Source organism: Hyperolius riggenbachi, chromosome 6, assembly GCF_040937935.1.
Source record: "Hyperolius riggenbachi isolate aHypRig1 chromosome 6, aHypRig1.pri, whole genome shotgun sequence".
Classification (NCBI taxonomy): Eukaryota; Metazoa; Chordata; class Amphibia; order Anura; family Hyperoliidae; genus Hyperolius; species Hyperolius riggenbachi.
This window is the reverse complement of record NC_090651.1, coordinates 342,414,002-342,435,537: the sequence shown is the minus strand read 5'-3', so window position 1 is coordinate 342,435,537 and position 21,536 is coordinate 342,414,002. Positions and strand designations below refer to the sequence as shown.

The window sequence follows — 21,536 nt, the reverse complement described above, 5'->3', positions numbered from 1 at the left end:
TACCTACAGTGGGGGCACACTACCTATGCTGGGGCACAATACCTATGCTCTGGGCACACTACCTACAGTGGGGGCACACTACCTATGCTGGGGGCACACTACCTATGCTGGGGGAACACTACCTACGCTGGGGGCACACTACCTATGCTGGGGGCACTCTACCTACATTGGGGGTACACTACCTACAGTAGGGGCACACTACCTGCAGTGGGGGCACACTACCTACGCTGGGGGCACACTACCTACAGTTTGGGCACACTACCTACGCTGGGGCATATTACCTACGCTGGGGGCATACTACTTATGCTGGGGGCACACTACCTATGCTGGGGGCACACTACTTACATTAGGGGCATACCACCTACACTGGGGGCAGCTATGTTACTACACTGGGAGCATACTACCTACACTGGGGGCAACTATGCTACCTATATAGGGACATCTATGCTACTTACACTGGGGGCAACTATACTAGCTACCTATACTGGGGCAACTATACTACGTATACTGAGGGCTACTATACTAGCTACCTTTACTGCGGCAACTTTACTACCTATGCTTGGCTACCTACACTGAGGGCACCTACACATGAGATCCTATGCTGAGGGCACCTTTTCCTGGCTACCTACTTATACTGAGTCTGAGGGCATTTTTGGGGAGGGACGCACCACAGCTATAACGAGCGTTGCAAATTGTTGGTGCTATATATGGACCTGATTGATCCATTTTACCCTCATTAATTTTAAAGCTGTGATGGTTAATTCTTGTGCGCAGTTTTTGTCCTGTTTCTCCTATATAGATTCCTTTTGAGGGGCATTTCATGCAGAGTATCATGTATACAACATTGGATGACTCACAGGAAAATTGGTGTGATATTTGATGATATACAAATACCAAACTCACAGAAATATTATCAAATATCAGACCAATTTTCCTGTGAGTCATCCAATGTTGTATACATGATACGCTGCATGAAATGCCCCTCAAGAGGAATCTATATAGGAGAAAGAGGACAAAAACTGCGCACAAGAATTAACCATCACCGCTTTAAAATTAATGAGGGTAAAATGGACACACCAGTAAACCAACACTTCTGTGAACCAGGACACAGCATGCAAGATCTAAAAGTACTTATTCTTAAGGGTAACTTCAAAAATGATCAATCAAGAAAAATTTCTGAGTACACATTTATGAAAATGTTTAAGACATTGACAGAAGGGCTAAATTGTGGAACAGGATTCATGACTCCTTATGTAACATGATTGACTTGACTTCATGATCTTTAAAAACCTGCTAGATTTCATGTTTGCTTGCATGAGCTCACTGGCTCCAGCCTGCTGATCACCTGACATCTAATTGCTAACCAGCAACCAGCACAACTGCCATCTTCGTGTTTACTATTTACCTGCATCAGTGTTTTCCTACAGCTAACATCTGGAAATATGCCTGAAGAAGGGGACTAGATCCCAGAAAGCTTGCATTATTTAACTTTATCAGTTAGCCATTAAAAGGTATTACTTTTACAAGACTTTGTTTTTTTCTACCTACCTGTATTTATTTAAATGATAATGTTAATTGATACAGATAGGAGTTGTACAAGCAGCTCAAGACCTACTGTTAGGAAAATGAAGGTGATGTCAGTGGGTGCTGGGCACAGAACGGGAGCCTGGCGGTTGTTTTGCGCAACGTTGCTTAAACGCAATGAGTCAGCCTCTGAAGAAGCACTGTCGTGCGAAACGGCTGTCAGGTCCCCGTTCTGTGCCCAGCACCCACTGCCATTACCCTCACTTTATACATGGTAGGACTTACGCTGTTTGTACAACTCCAATCTGTATGCAACAACCAATGTTACAATATGAATAAATAAACATGCACTGCAGTGATGGACTGTTTTGAAAAAGCATAGCTGGATGGAGACTGACCACCACTCAGTACAGTATAGGTAGCCCCCTCCAGTTCAGTTTTACTCAGATTACTCACCACCACCTGCTGGGAAGCCTGGGGTGCTGCTGTTTTGTGTGTCAGTCCTTTCCCTTGCTGCCCACTGGATATACAGAGACATCTGCACTGTCCATGCGCTCATTTGCATAAACATCTAGGGCTTGATTCACTAAAGGGTGCTAAGTGTTAGCACGCCAGTGAAATGCCCTTTAGCACGTGCAAAGGCACTTTGCATGCGCTAATACGCGCGCAAAAGTTACGTCGCACCATTTACTTGCTAAATAGCGTGATAAGCGTACTTAGCACATGAACGGTGCGACTTTTCGTGCGCGCGATCAGTAACAGCTTTAGATGTGCAAACTACTTAGCACCCTAGTTTGCATGTCCAAAGCTGTTAGGCGTCCTAACTATGTTAGCACGCCTTTGTGAATCGAGCCCCTAGTCTCCTTTCTCTGCATGTTCCTCTAGTAATCCCTTACCATCAGAGAGAGAGAGAGAGAGATTGATTTTGGAGGCATTGTAAAGGCCATTACCGGTTTTCTACCCGGATATCCGAATCCGACCGGATATCCCAGATATTTGGATACCAAAAAGTTTGGATTCGGATATCCGATTTGGATCCGGATATCTGGGTATCCGAATCCGAATTCAATTCGGATTTTGAAAACGGGTATCCGAGCAGCACTGCTTACCATGCTGGCCGCCCACATACACAGACCTCCAGATCAGCAGCGGCATGCAGCAGGGATGAGAGAGGAGAGCAAGGTCCAGAGACGTGCCTACGCTTAAAACCCAGGAAGTGAAGAGTGATGCCACTTCCTGGGTTTGACATATATGGTGCGTTTCCGGACCTTACTCTCCTCTTTCATCCCTGCTGCTGCGGCTGCTAGGTAGTAAATTTTACTTTGACAAGACACAGCCACACAGTGGTGATCTACTCAGGAGGTGGTCGCAATCTACTGGTAGATTGCGATCGACCTATTGAGCACCCGGGTGATACAATATAGCAGCACTTACACCACACTGGATAGAATGGTCCTTCAAGTAACAACATGCGTTCTTCTTCAGATGCACCAAAAAATGTGACGGTCAGTTTCTTAGAAAACAAAAGACTGATGGAAGGAAGCGATGTGACTTTGCGATGTTCCAGCAAGTCTAACCCTCCACCCAACAAATATGAATGGTACAAGGGGAACATAACAGTGAAATTACCATCTCAGGTTCCACAAATCACAGTGCAAAACATTAGCAGAGACACTGAACCTTACTTCTGTGCTGTGGAAAATGTTATCGGGAGAGGAGAGTCACCTCTAACAGAGATACCTGTGGAATGTACGTATGTCTTCTTCTCAGCCATGATTATTATATTCAAAAGAATTTGGCATAGCTACATACCTCTGTTTCCTATCACAGATTTTTGGACCTGCCCCCCACCCTCCTCCAGGTATACCCCGACCTCCTTACCCCACCAATGGCTGACCAAGATGATAGATGGAGTGTGTAAAGGGTGCACACATTTGCTAACTCTCCATACTGAGGGTACTGGGGGTTACTAAATGGGGCTTATTAAGCATCCGTAGAGGAGAGACTGAGGGCTAGTGAGGGTGCTGAGGGTCAGAAAGGGACTTATTGGGGGTCTTGAGGGAGAGATTGAGGGTTCAGGGAGTTGGAAGGGGGCTTATAGGGGATCTGGGAGGCAGAGGGCTAGGGAAGGTGCTGGAGGTTAGAAATTGGCTTATAGGGAGTCTGGAGGGGAGGGACGAAGGACTAGTGAGGGTGCTGAGAAGGTCAGATAGGGGGTCTGGAAGTAAGAGATTGAGAGCTAGTGAGGTTTCTATAGAGGATTTATTAAGCATGAGTAAATGAAAATGTGAGTGAGGGAGTCAACTTACCTTTAAACTTCCCTCTACATTCCTTCATTGTCACCTGGAGGCGGAGCTTAGAATGTTGGGATGGGGCTAAGTTAGGGGTTGGGCTTGCTCTTAAGCTTTGATCCCCTCCCGTTGCATCACGCGGTCACAGGAAATGCTGTAGACATTGCTACCCAGAGGTCTATGGGCTAGTAATTGATTTGGCAGCTGGGGCCTGTATTAAGCACTTTGGCTAGCAATGGCGTGGAGGCGTGTATCAAAAAAGGGCGCCTAGAAAAAAGGGCGCGGGATATAACCGAAATTATAGATTGTAATGTAAAACAATAATTTTCGTTTATAACTTGTAAATGAAAAATGTAGTGCTAAATCGGTTAACTAAACGGAAATTAAACGGCAAAATACCGTCTATAACAACAAACGAATTCTGAAATGAAATGTCAAATAGCATCTATAACAAAAAAACGATATTTACGCTTGTATTAAGCATAGTAATACAATGGTAGATTTTACAGATATTTTACTGAAATTATACCTAACTGTACGCTTACACAGATCTATCCCTAATCCCTAGACCCCCCCTTTGTTTAAATATACATAATTTAATAAATTGTATATATTACATTCACACTGTATATTGTGCTGTAACTATACCTAACCTTACTCTCACACAGAACCCTCCCTGTACCTATCCCTAACCCCTAGACTCCCTTGTGGTGCCTAACCCTAAGACCCCCCTGGTGGTGCCTAACCCTAACCACCCCCCTGGTGGTGCCTAACCCTAACCACCCCCCTGGTGGTGCCTAACACTAACCACCCCCCTGGTGGTGCCTAACCCTAACCACCCCCCTGGTGGTGCCTAACCCTAACCACCCCCCTGGTGGTGTATATTGTACTGTAACTATACCTAACCCTACTCTCACACAGAACCCTCCCTGTACCTATCCCTAACCCCTAGACCCCCCTGGTGGTGCCTAGCCCTAACCACCCCCCTGGTGATGCCTAACCCTAACCACCCCCTGGTGGTGCCTAACCCTAAGACCCTCCTGGTGGTGCCTAACCCTAAGACCTCCCTGGTGGTGCCTAACCCTAAAACTCCCCTGATGGTGCCTAACCCTAAGACCCCCTGGTGGTGCCTAACCCTAAAACTCGCCTGGTGGTGCCTAACCCTAACCACCCCCCTGGTGGTGCCTAACCCTCACTATCCCCACTGCACAAACCCCCTTACACACATATAAACAATAATATATTTAATCCTTAAAATACTTCACTATAAATAACATGAATAGAATAATTTATATATTTGTAATAGAATAAATAGCCTTAAAATCAGGTACACGTAAAATAATATTATAAATAGAAAAGTGTATATATATATATATATATATATATATATATATATATATATATATATATATATATATATATATGTATATATATATATATATAGATATATATATATATATAGATATAGATATACTCAGTATATATAAAAGAATAAATAGCCTTGCAATCACGTACGCATTAGAATTCTTAAAATAACGGTAATGTTAAAATCGCTATATTAGTAAGTTAATAAAACAATAATCGACGCATTATTAGTGTGAAAAACAAAGTTAATACCAAAAGCGATGTATTTCTAATAAAATAAGGTTGAAAACGATATTTAAGCATTATACGTATGAAAATGAATTTTAAATGACAAAATAAGTGTACACGAAAATTTACTTATTACAGTCCTGTAAGCAAAATTTAAAAACGGTAAAATAAGTAAAAGCTCCTATAAGCGAAATTTAAAAATGAAAAATAAGTATAACGCAAAGTCAAAACGAACTTGTAAACGATATTTGTTATAAACCTTATTCTGTAAACGAAAACTTTTGTTAACACGATCCCTGTAACCGATATTTCTCGGGTGCCCTTTTTTCCTGTCGGGCGCCGAATAGCCGATATTTTGCATTGCAGTCTATGGCGGCGCCCTTTTTGTCCACTAGCCATGTGCGCCCTTTTTTACTGGCCCGGACGTGGAGGGATGAGGTTTAGGAGAAAATGAATACCAGCACATTATAGGAAAAGGGATTGGTTGCAATTGCGACTGCTGTGACCCCCCTGCTCCTACGCCAGTGGCCAACAGATTATAATATAGTCTTGAACATAATGTTTTATGTATGTCCTGTAGATTCTGCTGTTGGAGTTGAAGTTATCATGGTTTCCCGAACAGAGGAAGCCGCTGAGCTGAAGTGCAGCTACAAGAGCAGCAGGCCTAATGTATCCCATTACACCTGGATGAAAGATGGAAATGAAGTTCTCAATGAGACCGGTCAGATTCTGCTATTGGAAAGCAATAAACTTATTTCTGGCTCCTATTCATGTATCGCTCACAACACAGCAGGAAGATCCACCTCTCAGGAGCTCCCACTTACAGGTCAGAATTGCTTCATTTTATCCGGATGAACTTTGTAACATTATATGAATTTCACAACAAGTTATAGCAAATCTGATTTGCCTTGTAATTATGGATATACAATACAGTACAATGGTGGCAGCAAAAGAGAAATGTTTCTGTAGTGCTTTAGGTAAGAACACTCCTTGCGTAAAAATTTTATATTTTAATGGCTACAAAATGTCATTTTCCTATATGTGCAGACATATTAGAAAAACAAAAACAAAAAAACCCCTTCTATTTCCCTATGGGTGGTGTGTGCTTTTCTCATATTGAGACCAGAGGATAAGAGTATGACAGGTCTTTGTGGTATCTTAGCCTTTGCCTAGAATTGCCCTGTATTCTTCTGGACAGAGTTCTCATACTGTTTCAGGGATCTGTTAGGGCCAGGGCCGGTTCTAGTCCTTTTGCTGCCTGAGGCAGACTTGTGAAGATGTGCCCCCCCCTAGCCACTCCATTCCTCCTTAGTCAGGACAGTAGTGTCACCTCCTCCCTTCTGCTGTGCAAGTCAAATGAAACACTGCTGCTCTCCTGCCTCACCCCTCCTCACTCACTGTCAGACTCCTCACACAGCACAACAAGCTGCTTTTCCCCAATGATGATCTCATCACCTCACTCTCCTCTCGCTTCTCCTCCTACTCTGACTGCATGCTGTTAGTGTAAACACAGTACAAACATGCTGCCCCTGTAATCTTTGCCTTGATGCAAATGTTTCACCTTGCTTCATGAGAGCACCAGCCCTGGTTAGCGCCAGTTTGCCATGCCTGCTAAGGAGTCACAGCCCTGACTCCGAGTGCTCTTACCACCTTCTTTTCTGGCTCTGGTACTTCTTCAGCTTATAAAAGGTCACGTAGATATTTTTCCTGGTGTTGCTGTTACTTGGCTCTGCCACATCTATCACCATGGCTAAGTTCTGGTTCTTTTCTAATACCATAATGTCTACTGGACTGGCCAGTTCCCATCTTTTATAGCCATGTGGAATCTCCCATCTAGGCCTGATAAGGTTTAGCCAGGGCCGGTTCTCTCATGAAGCAAGGTGAAACATTTGCATCAGGTGCAGAGATTACAGGGGCAGCATGTCTGTACTGTGTTTACACTTACAGCATGCAGTCAGAGTAGGAGGAGAAGCGAGAGGAGGGTGAGGTGAAAAGGTCATCATTGGGGAAAAGCAGCTTGTTGTGCTGTGTGAGGAGTCTGACAGTGAGTGAGGAGGGGGGAGGCAGGAGAGCAGCAGTGTTTCATTTGACTTGCACAGCAGAAGGGAGGAGGTGTCACTGCTGTCCTGACTGAGGAGGAATGGAGTGGCTGAGGTTGAGCAGTTTGTTTGTCCCAGACTCACAGCCAGACAGTGTGCCTTACTGCCTTTGTGTTGAGCTGCAGCATGTCATGTGAAGCAGAGTAAATTGTTGCGTGCTGTGCGATCATTCCAAATTGGGGGGAAAGGGGGGAGCACATCCTCACATGTTTGCATCAGGCAGAAAAAAGCCCTGGGTTTAGCCTATATGCTGTAGACATTTTCCTGTACATATTGACAGCTACTTGGTTGTGCAATTCAGTGAATGCCTGCTTCTATGGGTGGGCAGGGCAGCACATCACCCGTAGTGCAGCAGCAGAGAGGGGCACAACCTGGTAGGGAGCATATGCTGAGTGCACTGCGGGAGCAGGAACTGTAACTCAGGATTGAACTTCATTGCAATCAGTAGTTAATACCCATTTTTCCATGAGAAGTCTTTACCTTTTCTCAAATAGATCATCAGGCGGTCTGTAATATGTCTGATATTGTGGTGAAACCCCTCCCATAGTGTGATGTCATCATCTAGGTCCTGTCAGTTTGCTGTTTGTGAACCTCATTGCATTGTGGGATATAAGAGATGTTTCCAACTGCCAAGCAAGCAGTATCTCCCTCTGTGGATATGTATATCTATATAAAAAAAAAACCTTTTAGCCCATCACATTGTTAGGGGGCGTGGTTATAGAAAATGGCAATTGGTGCTGTAAGTCGTTTTTCTTGTCTGCCAGTAGTAAAGATGATGCAGGCTGATTATGGATCAAACAGTATGAACAAATTACATGTGGAATATCAATCATTTCTTGACCTCTCTTCTATTTTTTTACTTCTCATTTTGCGATGCATAGATTTATTTTTTCCACGTTTCTCTGCAGTTCCTTTTTAATTCACCTCTCTGGGAACCACACACACTAAATAAACGCACTCTGCAGTTTTTCTGCATGAGTTGTCTAACAGTTTTGCATTGCTATCAACTGGTTTTTTTTTGCATGTGAAAAATGCATTCAAGCGTGAACTTGCCTATTAAAGCGGATCCAAGATGAAAAACTAACTATAGCAAGTAACTTGTCAATATATCTTACTGTATCTGAAGTTTAGATCATTTGCACAGCAAATCTAGCCGCAAACAGCTTCAACAGTATATGATTATTTCTTCCTGTGATGCAATGACAGCAGACATATTCTGCTTGTCCTCATTATACAGGCAAACTGCTCTTTATCTTCACCCCTCAGCCTGTGAAAACTCCACACCCCTCTCCTCCCCTCTCTGCCCCCTTGCCTCTGAAATGTAGTGCATGCTTCAGCAAAAGCCTCCTCCCCAGGCTGAGCTCCCATGAGCACTTGCAACATGGGACTCAGAATGTCTAGGCACTGAAGGAGCTGGGGGCGTGGATACATTCATTTACATGCAATTATGGTAGGTAATAAATTTGGGTTAGAATGCCCAAAAAACTATATGTAAGGGACAGAATTAAAGCAGCAAAAGATTGTCTCGTATCAACTTTAACAATTTATCCACTTTATCTCTGTTCACCCACAATTGGCCCCAGGAAAGTCCTCTAGTCCAGGGCTAACTGCGCATGCACAGCTTGGCCGCATGCACGCTCCCGCAGCGATCACGTCTATGTGAAGGGAGCGAGAGAGGCCAGCATTCCTGGCCGAACTGGACAGGTGCCGAATGGCTCCGACTGACAGATTTTCCAGGGCCAGTTGTGGGTGAACAGAGAGGGAGAAGAGGACGGCATGGGAGTGATCAGGCTGGAGGGGGCTGGAGGAAGCCCCAGGTATGTATATTTTATTGCGGGGGTTCCCTTTAAAGAGCTCTTAGACCATAACTAAAACCTTGTATAATTTTATAGAGCTTGGAACTTCAGAAGATGGTGACAATGTAGCAGTGATCCTGGGAGCGTTGGCTGCAGCTGTCCTTCTGCTTCTGTTAATATTTCTTGCCTACTTTTGTTTGAGGTAAGCAAGACAAACCAGAGACCACCATATCCACCAATACAATAAATCAAATCTAAACCAGATTTATAACTAAAGGTTCACACATACAAAGCAGTGTTGCTGGGGAATTTTTGCCATAGTCATTCTCACACAGAGAGATACGTAGAGAGCGCACTTACTCTTGCGCAGACTGACAGAACTAACGGGGCCCGATACCGGAGCTGCAGGCAGCGGAGGACGGCAGCGTGGGAGCGATCTGTGTAAATAGGGCTGGAGGAAGCCCCAGGTATGTATAAAACTTTTTTTTTTTGGTCTCTGGTACACTTTAAAAAACTTAATAAAATGACCACTATTGTGAAAAACTGTAAAATGTAAAGATTAGATTTTATATTTTTCATAGAGCAGAATGCCCTTTAAATTACTTTTTTTTTCCTATGTCACTGATCTGACAAGTTTTGGACTAGTCAATCTCCTCACCTGGCATTCTCCGTTATTTTGTTATTTACAAAAGCATTTACTGAACAGCAGTTGCTCAGTCCAACTGCCAAAATAGTGTGCAAATGAGTAGGGAAGCTGGTAAGCATTTTTGTATTGATCATTTTCAGGGAAGCTTTTGTAAAGAATGAAGGCAATAATGAGAATCTGCCATGAGAAGATGGATGAGTCCAAAATGTGTCAGATCTGCCAGCATTTTACTACCTACTGTAAGTGACAGCAACGTAGGGAAAACGTAATTTAAAGTTCATTTTACTCTGGGAGAAATATACATTTTCAGCCTATGATTTTACAGTTTTTCACGATTATGGTCTTTTAAATATTAAATCATTACTCTTATCATAAACATACACTACACTACATTACAAAAGTCCTCCAATGCAAAAAAAAAATCTAAAAATATATATTGTTATGATGTGTGGGATATTTAAATAATTAATCATCTGTCTATGATTTTTTTTACCAATTTGAGTAGATGGAAAAATAAGCCATCCGCCCCCTTATCTCCGATTCATGGTGAAATTAACGTTTTTGCGGTGAGTGCATTTTTATACTACAAGCTGTATTCAAGCTGATTTCAAAGGTGAAATAGAGCTAGAGAATGTTCTCTTGACCCATAAGTGTTTGCTGGCAGATCATCATCCATCCAAGTGGTGACACCTTCTAAATTTTGGGTAAATGTTTGCAGTTACGCTATACATAATTACGATTCGGACATTCAACTGATTATTGTGTAATCTATTTGTAGTTTTCCTGTAATTTCATGCCGATATTAGAGGTTACAAACAAAGCCCCCATACATGCTATTGTCACCAAAATTGCTACGTCTGTTAAAGGACGACTATATAAATTCAAAGTTTTATACATACCTGGGGCATCCTCCAGCCCCAATTGCACGGATCGCTCCTCAGCCTTCTCTACCTTCTGTAACAGGTCCCTTAACTTCGGCCAGTCGGGGCCAGTCGGGGCATGCTCAGTACACTTTTCTGTATCTCTCTGGCGGCTAGGAGCATTCTGCGCCCCAGGTATGTATAAAACTTTTAAGTTATATTGTCTCTGCAACACTTCAAGGAAAAGGGTGGGAACAAGGCATACAATTTTTTTTTTTCAAAAAGACCTTGAATTTTTTTGGGGAAAATCAATTGTAAAAATGCAAAGGAAAAATGGCTTTAAAATCGCGTGTATGGGGGCATTGCTATTACCCACTAAAGGCAAACAATCTTCAAGTAGACTTTTCTGGGGTGGGGACATCCTTCTGAGAGGGGCATAAGCTTCCCGTGGAAACCTTTGAGGTGGAAGAAGGATCTACAAGAAGGCACCCCTGAGGTGGGCGCATAGTGTATAAAACAGACCCTTTTGGGGTGGGAGTATGATATATAATCAGGTACTTCTAGATGGCAGTTGACAGACACCTCTAGAGTGGTAGATAATCTACAAGCAGACATGTCTGGACTGGAAGATGATGTGCAAGCAGATACCCAAATTTGTAACAATCAGCTACAATGAAGTTCCTGCACATTGCCTTTTTCAATAATGATAGAAAACTATCTAAAGCAGCTCTTCTCTTATATACTCTACTACAGGGTCAGATTTACCATAAGGCACTGTAGGTGCATGCTTATAGGCACTTTATGTGGCAGAGGCAGCTCTCTTTCCTTCCCAAAGGTCTCCTCTCTCAGCAAGGCCAGAGGGCAATGTCCCTCACCAACCGACTGCAGTCCGGCAGCCACAGGCACATAGGGGAGGAGATCTGACTGAGGCTTAATCAGTGCCTCCTGTCAAAGTGAGAGTAGCTCAGTGGGCAGTGTGTGTATTGCATCCTCCTCTCTTGGTCCCTGCGCCACACCAGCTGTGTCCCAGATCAGCTATGCACTCTGGCCACACACACACTGTCATTTATATATATATATATATATATATATATATTTGTTATTATTAAAGTAGAGGGGGCCTTATCCAAGATTTTGCTGGGCAGACTTACTCTTTGAATTACGCAACTGTTGGTTCATGTTCTTTTAGTTAATTATGTGATATAAGAAAATAAAGGCCAGAATTGGCATATTTAGGCCACTAAAATCTAAGTACCTCCAGGCTACTGAAGTGTAAATATGGCCCTCCTCTACTCTCAGGGCTCTTTCACATCAGAGCTTGCGTTGCAGGACGCTCAAAGCATACGTTTTGTTGTATGCGTTTTAATGCGTTTTGATATGCGTTGCACTGCAGTGAGTGTGCGTTTTTAATCCGTTTTCAATGCGTTACAGGACATAGGAAAACGCAGATAATTTTTTTTTCTTTTAGTTTTCAACTTTCTACATTGTTCCTCTGTTGCATTCTGGGACTGATTGCCTGCGTTAACGGATTAAAAACGCGCATAGTGTGCGTTTTACATTGACTAACATTGCAACGCATAAAGCTAGCGTTGGCCAAAAAACTGCGCCTGGGTGCAGTGGAACGCAACGCACAAAAAGGCTGCGTTATATGTGAAAGCTAAAATGAAAGTCTATGGACTTTCATTTCACCTTGGGTAACGCAAACTTTATCCTTTGCGTTGAAACGCAGAAAATCTGCCCTAATGTGAAAGAGCCCTAACATACTGTACTTAGAATGAGGAAAGGTAGTTCTGTAGTGTAGATGTTTTCTTTAAGTAAATAGACCAATATTAATATTTGATCTTTTATTTTTTATGTTTTTTTTGTTTTGTTTTTTTTTTTACATTTGTGACTGTCTTATTCTTTCAGCACTTGGAGGATCACATAACAACAGAGATGCAAGAACACGAGTATGGAAATATCCAGACTAATCAAAACCCCTTACCAGGGCCCAGAGGAGCAACGTGAGTTTCTCTTTGGGTCTGAGCACTGTCATGTTGACAAGATGATTTTAGCAATGGGTGTTAGTGTATAATAAGCAGGAACATCAGACAGTGCATACAGAGGCATAGCTATGGGTGGGGCTAGGGGGGACGTATGTCCTCGGGGCAGCAATGTAAGGGGGCTCAGCACAGCCGCTGCACCCCCACATGCATGAAAGGCAGGCTCGCTGGATGCCCAAAGCTGCTTCTCTCCCTCCCTTTGCAGAGGAGTGCTGATGCGTTAACAGCAGCATAAATAGTGGGGCATACCTGGCTATCTATAGGAGGGTACATCTGGCTATCTAAATGGGGGAGGGCACATCTGGCTATCTAAATGGGGGAGGGCACATCTGGTTATCTATAGGGGGCACACCTGGCTATCTATAGGGGACACATATGGCTATCTATAGGGGGGTACTTTTAGCTATCTAAAGGGGGGCACATTTGGCTATTTAAAAGGAGGCACATCTGGCTATCTGAACAAGGAAAGGGGGCATATTTGGCTATCTAAATGGAGGGAAGGGGGGCACATGTCTATCTTTAGTGGGGAAGGTTGTACATCTGGCTATCTAAACAGCATTTGTACATTTGACTCCACCCATGCTCTGAGTGCATAGACAGTCCTGTGTGATGCGCAAAGTTATGCATTGTGCAGCAACGGGTTCTGACAGTGCACTACTGCATACATTTCTGCTTGGGGTTTCATTGAATGTGGTCAGCTGTGGAATTCACAGGCTCTGGTGCTGCAGACAGGTCCAGGACACTCACCACTCCACCACCAGCACCCCCTTTAGGAGATGGAATCCAGGCTAGCCAGAACCTCCAAAGTGTGCAGAAAATGGACCGCTCACCAATGGGGGTGAAACCACTCCACTATCTTTATTTCAAAATCCAGAGCTCTTTGGTATGTTATCTGGATTTCTTTAAATAAAGATAACAAAGTGGTTTTACCCTACTAGTGAGCGGTCCATTTTCTGCACGCTTCTGTGCTGCAGAGAAATGAGTTGGTGTTCTCAGGCCTTATCTTTATTTCATTCTTAAAGTGTTGCTTCATGTAGAGAAGTGGAGCAATATAGTGTCCAACATGACCAGGCTGAGATCGTATAACCTATTATTTCATGTAGTTTTTTTCATACAACTTGGAGTTTTATACTGCATGACCGGGTAGAACGACTATCTGCCATAGCTTTTGAATGAGCAGGCAAGAGAATAATCTCTCTAATTTATCCTATCTGATTTTGTTTACTCTATCCCCTTGTGAATAGGCCTAAGCTTGCCTTCACATTCCGTAACCCACCTAAAGCTGGCCATACATCAGGGGATTTTGCGGCCAATCGACCATCGGATTTGATTATTATACTCAGAACTGGATGAAAATTGGTGCCACCAAGTGCATGCCTGACTGACAATGCGACTGTGACAACTGAAGAGGCAGCCGCGGCCCGCGGCGAACAGCACCGCCGCCGCGGCTGCCTTCATTCCCGCACCCGTCCCTCCAGCGTCTAGGACGCCGAGGTCGGGTCGTCACTTAGGTAATGGGGTCCAAGTCTCACGCGGGCGTGCGCACAGACGGGACTTTTATGCTGGAAGGAGGCTGGTCAGCTGACCGGCGGGTCAGCTGACCTCAGAGGAGACTCACGGCGCCCAGGATTGGCTGAGTGCAGGGGGGCGTGCCAGTGAGGTCTCCTCTGCTTCTTAAGCCTCCGGGCTTCAGTCTGACGCTGTCTGGTGTCGTGAATGCCTCGTGTGTTAGCGCTCAGACCTTAGATTAGATCCCAGGTGTTGAAACCAAGGACTTCACACCTAGTCTAGGATATTGTTTATATTGTTATTGATTCCTGTGTATGACTCTGGCTAAACTCTGACTCTGATCTCGCTTACTGATTCTGTACCTCTGCCTATCTGCCTCAAGTTGCTGAACCTCTGCCCGATTTCCGTTTACTCTTCTGCCTTTCGATTCTGCTCTGATACTGTCTTCTCTGTTGCCGACCCTTGCCTGTTTGACCATTCTGCTCACCAGTGGGCCCTCGCCACTGGTGAGGTGTTAGCTTAACCAGCTCTTCTGGTGAAGTTGCTCTACTAGGCTGCAGTACAGCCTTAATTGCCTGCTCCTCAGGTGATCAGCAATTGCAGTATTATTTGTAACGCCTGTTCCTCAGGTGTCCCCTAGGCTGCAGTACAGCCTTAATCGCCTGCTCCTCAGGTGATCAGTAATTGCAGTATTATTTGTAGCGCCTGCTCCTCAGGTGCCCTCTAGGCTGCAGTACAGCCTTAATCGCCTGCTCCTCAGGTGATTAGTAATTGCAGTATTGTTGTAATCGCCTATCACTGGGTTGCAGTACTGTCTGAATCACCCCCCCTCGGGAGATTCTATCTCTTCAGTTCCAGTATCCCCAGCTTGCTGGGGTTTGTACTTTATTATACGGGCAGTACACCGATAGTATCTCACCAGTCTCTCTGGTGAGGTCTCGCTAAACTATTAAAGTTATTGTACTCCCTTACACGGTCAGTGAGCCGATAGTACCTCATCAGCCCCTCTGGTGAGGCCTTGTTATTCTATTAAAGTTCTGAACTCTATTACACGGTCAGTGTATCGTTAATACCTCACCAGCCCCTCTGGTGAGGTCTTGTCAAATTATAAGTCACGGTTGCACCAAGCACTACATACTCAGCTCCTTGTGCTGCTATACTGGTATTATTGGTGATTCTGCAGATCACACATAATCAGGTATAGCGTCTGCATTATTGGTGATTCTGCAGATCACCAGGGCCGGATTTCTGGCAAGGCCTATAGGCCATGGCCTAGGGCACCAAAAATTTGGGGGCAGCTCAGTGAGGGGAAGTAAAGCTGTTCTATGCAGCCATCCCTATCTACAAGGACAGCTTTAACCTTTAAACTCTCTGTCCTGTACTTCTGTTGTCCCTGCAAGACCTGTAAGCTCTATCCTGCAGTTATACTTCAGCCTAACTCTCATGGTGACTCAATGGGTCCATCATTAACGAGATGGCAAACATAAAAGTTCTTAAGGAAAACATAACTTATAATCTCTACGCGTATTACTGAAATGGTTATTGTCTGTGACTTCCAATGATGGAAAGTAAGTAGAATTATCGGGCACATAGAGATAACAACGATACGTATAGTTGCCTTGGGCGGTAAAAAGTACAAATCCGGCCCTGCAGATCACCAAATAATCAGACATCTGAGCTGCGACACCCAACCGTTAAAGCGACCAATTTCAGGCTGAAATTGGTCACATTAATTGATCGGACATGCTGCAAGATGTAGGGCCGACTGACTCAATTGGGTGTGCGGTGATAACAGTGAGCAATATCGAGGCAAGTGATGAACTCAATGAAACCCCCAGCGCTGTCCTCCCTAATGTTTAATGTCCTCCCTCTGCCAAGAACAAGCTATACATTACCTCTCCGCACCCTCTGCTTGTCCTGCGCCAGCCTCAGACACACTCCTTGCTCCATACACGTGCCCCATGTGATTGCTGAGTAACAGGGACGCATGTGTGATATCACACACGCACCTGCATATATGCTGGCTGCCTTTTGGGGCCAGTGGAGGACAGCGGACAGGTATTGTATATAGCACTGGGCACTGGGGAGGTGAAGCACACATTAGAGGGGGCGGCGAGGCGGCGGCAATGCTTATTCCAGATCAGTTTCAGCATGAAATTGATCGGGAATTGGCCTGTGGTGTACGGGCAGCCGACAGATCTCTCTTTAATCAGATAAGAATGCATACAAAGACCAATCGATACAGTTAAACTCAAAGACCTGGAGAGGGAATTGGGATACTACGCATTAGGGATCAACGAAAAGCTGGGGAGAGAAGTGGTGTATCCTGACCTACTTCCCTAAGTACTATTTCTGTAACGTTACTCATAGCAAAGTACTATTTCAGTAACGTTCCCCAAAGCAGTAGTTAAGAATGATTTTGAAAAAAACTAGGGATGGGACGAATCCACAATTTCTTCGAATCCGAATCCGAATCCGAATCTAAAAAGGTTCTCGAATATCTCGAACCTTTCGAATCCCGAATCTAACGAATCCTGCGATCCGTGGAATAGTTGCCCACAGTATAGGTAGGCAGGCTAGGTGCTCACACTATAGGTAGCTTGGTAAAGGTGCCTTCAGTATAGCTAGCTAGGCATAGGTGCCTTCAGTATAGCTAGCTAGGCATAGGTGCCTTCAGTATAGCTAGCTAGGCATAGGTGCCTTCAGTATAGCTAGCTAGGCATAGGTGCCTTCAGTATAGCTAGCTAGGCATAGGTGCCTTCAGTATAGCTAGCTAGGCATAGGTGCCTTCAGTATAGCTAGCTAGGCATAGGTGCCTTCAGTATAGCTAGCTAGGCATAGGTGCCTTCAGTATAGCTAGTTAGGTATAGGTGCCTTCAGTATAGCTAGTTAGGTATAGGTGCCTTCAGTATAGCTAGCAAAGCATAGGGGCCTTTAGTATAGCTAGCAAGGTATAGGGGCCTTCTGTAAAGTTAGTTAGGTATAGGGGCCCTCAGTATAGCTAGTTAGGTATAGGGGCCCTCAGTATAGCTAGTTAGGGATAGGGGAATTCAGTACAGCTAGGTATAGGGGCATTCAGTATAGCTAGGTATAGGGGCATTCAGTATAGCTAGGTATAGGGGCATTCAGTATAGCTAGTTAGGTATAGGGGCATTCAGTATAGCTAGTTAGGTAAAAGGGCATTCAGTATAGCTAGGTATAAGGGGATTCAGTATAGCTAGTTTGGTATAGGGGCCCTCAGTATAGCTAGATAGGTATAGGGGCATTCAGTGTAGCTAGTTAGGTATAGGGACCCTCAGTATAGCTAGTTAGGTATAGGGGCATTTAGTGTAGCTAGTTAGGTATAGGGACCCTCAGTATAGCTAGTTAGGTATAGGGGCATTCAGTGTAGCTAGTTAGGTATAGGGACCCTCAGTATAGCTAGTTTGGTATAGGGACCCTCAGTATAGCTAGTTAGGTATAGGGGCATTCAGTGTAGCTAGTTAGGTATAGGGACCCTCAGTATAGCTAGTTAGGTATAGGGGCATTCAGTGTAGCTAGTTAGGTATAGGGACCCTCAGTATAGCTAGTTAGGTATAGGGGCATTCAGTGTAGCTAGTTAGGTATAGGGACCCTCAGTATAGCTAGTTAGGTATAGGGGCATTTAGTGTAGCTAGTTAGGTATAGGGACCCTCAGTATAGCTAGTTAGGTATAGGGGCATTCAGTATAGCTAGTTAGGTATAGGGACCCTCAGTATAGCTAGTTAGGTATAGGGGCATTCAGTGTAGCTAGTTAGGTATAGGGACCCTCAGTATAGCTAGTTAGGTATAGGGGCATTCAGTGTAGCTAGTTAGGTATAGGGACCCTCAGTATAGCTAGTTTGGTATAGGGACCCTCAGTGTAGTTAGTTAGGTATAGGCGCATTCAGTATAGCTAGTTAGGTATAGGGACCCTCAGTATAGCTAGTTTGGTATAGGGACCCTCAGTATAGCTAGTTAGGTATAGGGGCATTCAGTGTAGCTAGTTAGGTATAGGGACCCTCAGTATAGCTGGTTAGGTATAGGGACCCTCAGTATAGCTAGTTAGTTATAGGGGCATTCAGTGTAGTTAGTTAGGTATAGGCGCATTCAGTGTAGCTAGTTAGGTATAGGGACCCTCAGTATAGCTAGCCAGGGTACCCCTCCCTCTGTGCGCCTCCTCTGCTTACCCCCTACATAGAAAAAGATAGCATCGGCTCACCTAACAAGGGGATCCAGCGCCGATTCCCACTGCATCCCCGTGCAATCACCGATCCCCCGCTCGTCCTCTTCCGACCCCCCCACGCCTCCTCCGCTCGCCCCTTGCATAGATGTGAGCATTGGCTCACCTAACACCTGCCCTGGATTCCCTACCTGCCGCCAGCGCAGCGCCGCAGACCTCTTGCTTCCTCCTCTGTTCCCCCTAGTGATCGGCATTTGCATCGCGTCATCACTGAAGCGCCGGGCAGTTACTAGAGGGAACAGAGGAGGAAACAAGAGGTCTGCGGGTCTGCGGCTCTGCGCTCGTGGCAGGTAGAGAATCCAGGGCAGGTTTTAGGTGAGCCGATGCTCACATCTATGCATGGGGCGAGCGAAGGAGGCGCGGGGGGGTTCGGAAGAGGACGAGCGGGGGATCGGCGGTTGCGCGCGGGGATGCAGCGGTATTCGGCGGATTCGTTAAGGGGGAAATGGCGTCGGGATTCGAATCCACGAATCTCGAATATTTCTCAATATTCGAGGGATTCGTGGATTCGCCGGATTCGCCGTCCCACCCCTAAAAAAAACAGATACAGGTTATACAGTATGACCAACATAAAAAAAAATTATTTAATGTATCTTTGGTGATTCCACAGCTCTGAATGGTGTCACTACTGAGCCTTTCTAAGCACCAGAAAGCTTCTTGTTTGGAAGTCTATTTACATCCAACTGTTCCTTTGGAACAGAGGCGCCAGCAGGATAAAAATTGATACAAATTTTAAAAAATTGCTTGGAGGAAGTGGTGGGCTTGCCTCCCAAAAGCAGACACGAGATCCTGTCTTCAAATAGATCAATACATTTATTATACGGTACCCCAGAACAGTGCAACGCGTTTCGCAGGTCAAACCCGCTTCATCAGGCAAACAAAATGGGGACAACAGGATTTCAGCAGTATCAGGTTTAGCGCCTCACTGACTGAGGTGCTAAACCTGATACTGCTGAAATCCTGTTGTCCCCATTTTGTATCTACAAAATTGTATTCAAACTACTTAGTATAAAAATGATTTATAAATTATAATAAAAACCTTCTCCATTCATGGGAAGCTTTTTTCATCATAAGTTACAAGTCATATAAGTTCCTGTATTCCTTTGTGCAATAGCCTGGCCATAGGTCTTACACAGCTGCTGTGTCTCTTACTTCCTCCTGAGCAAATTGTCTTCTGGGAGGTTGGCAAAACTGAGCTGACACTCGTCCTGTGTATTGAGGAGGGCAGAGAGGGGTGTGGCTCCATTTGGCAGAATTCTAGGTAATGTGAGAGGCAACCAGTCAGCAGCTGGAGTATGAGTCATGTGATAGTTCTAATACAACAATGTATGCTAGAATTACAAAGAATAAAACTTTCTATTAACTGCATGGGGGTTATTCATTGCAACAGAGAATGAAACATTTTGTGGCTGTACATCATGAGTCCTTTACTGCTAACTTATTGTACTTTTCCTTTTTCAGCCGTCTATCCCATCAAATGGATGCAGAAAATGACACAATTTATAGTAATGAAACGGTGAGTATTTGCAGGCCTCCAAACAGCTGCCTCCGCTTCAAACATGCACTTTTATCCAATTACTTTATATAGGAAACCCGAGATTAATACTTTGGCACAAAATAAACATATCCCCTGATAGATGTTTTCAAAATAAATACTATGCCTGGCATTTTTGCTGCTCTGGTGTGCCGATTTTTAAAAACATTTTTTTTTACTAAAACTCCATGCAAAACACAGTTCATCAGAAAAGCATATTATTTAGTGGGCTGTGTGCAAAATGAAATCCCCATTTCTAAAACACCTTTTATGACTAACAAATATAGATTAAAAAAATAGCTCCTTCCTCTGCACCAGCAGCTCCTCCTGTCTCATCACAGCTCTCTGTGACGCTGCCAGTATACAGAACAGGAAAGCAGAGGCAGAAGGGGGCAGGCTTGGGCTTGAAAAGACATCAGAGAAGACAGACTCAGCTATAATGATTCCTGGGCAAAGCCAGACTGAATGCTCAGTCACGGATTTTATCAGGGCTGATAACAAGCAGGCTGAGCAGTGAAGAATGAAACAGAGAGCAGGGTAGGTATTTTCTCTAATGTTCCCACTGATATATATGGTGAATTCATGAGGGTGCTTCGTCTCTGGTACACTTTAAAGGCAATATCCAAACAGTTTTAAAAAAATGACATTTACTTACCTGGGGCTTCCTTCAGCCCCTAGCAGCCGACATGTCCCTCGCAGCTCCGATCCCAGCCGCCGCCTCGGGGTCCCCACCGGTGCAGACTTTCACGATATTCTAATTTTTCTTAATTTCACCTGTATTCTATTGCTGCTGGTAGCAGTAAACCTGCTGTGGGCTATCTACTGCGCACAGCAGTTTTACTGTAAGTTAATGAATCAAACCATTTGATCCATAATCTATTTTTCAAAAACAGGCATTCTTAAAGAAAATCTGTAATGAAAAAACTTCCCCTGGGGGGTACTCACCTCGGGTGGGGGAAGCCTCCGGATCCTATTGAGGCTTCCCCCACGGCAGCGGCGAAAATCCTCCTGGAGCGGTGGCGATGTAAATATTTACCTCCTTGGCTCCAGCGCAGGTGCAGTATCGGCTCGCTGCACGGAGATAGGCGAAAATAGCTGATCTCTGTCTGGCCGCTGTACTGCGCAGGCGCAAGTCTTCTGCGCCTGCGCAGTAGAGCGAACGCGACGGAGATCGGCTATTTTTGCCTATCTCCATCAGAAGAGCCGCAACAGCACCCCCACTGGAGCCAGAAAAGGTAAATATTGCACAGGCCGACAAATTGTCGCCTGTGCGTTCCGTGGGCTGCAGCGAGACCACCGTGGGACACAGGAGGATAGGGGAAGCCTCAATAGGGTCCAGAGGTTTCCCCCTACTGAGGTGAGTACCCCCCAGGGGAACTTTTTTCAATACAGGTTTTCTTTA

General features: G+C 44.6%; 1 protein-coding gene across 1 annotated transcript in view; it reads left to right on the top strand.

Annotated features, from left to right (window-relative positions):
- Window positions 1-21,536, top strand: part of LOC137522230 (B-cell receptor CD22-like) — a 69,468-nt gene that overhangs the window by 39,227 nt on the left and 8,705 nt on the right. Inside the window, exons 5-10 of the mRNA XM_068242263.1 lie at window positions 3,010-3,273; window positions 5,989-6,234; window positions 9,400-9,505; window positions 10,455-10,515; window positions 12,718-12,812; window positions 20,062-20,116. Coding sequence (XP_068098364.1) covers window positions 3,010-3,273; window positions 5,989-6,234; window positions 9,400-9,505; window positions 10,455-10,515; window positions 12,718-12,812; window positions 20,062-20,116 — 827 coding nt within the window. The remainder of the gene's footprint in view (window positions 1-3,009; window positions 3,274-5,988; window positions 6,235-9,399; window positions 9,506-10,454; window positions 10,516-12,717; window positions 12,813-20,061; window positions 20,117-21,536) is intronic.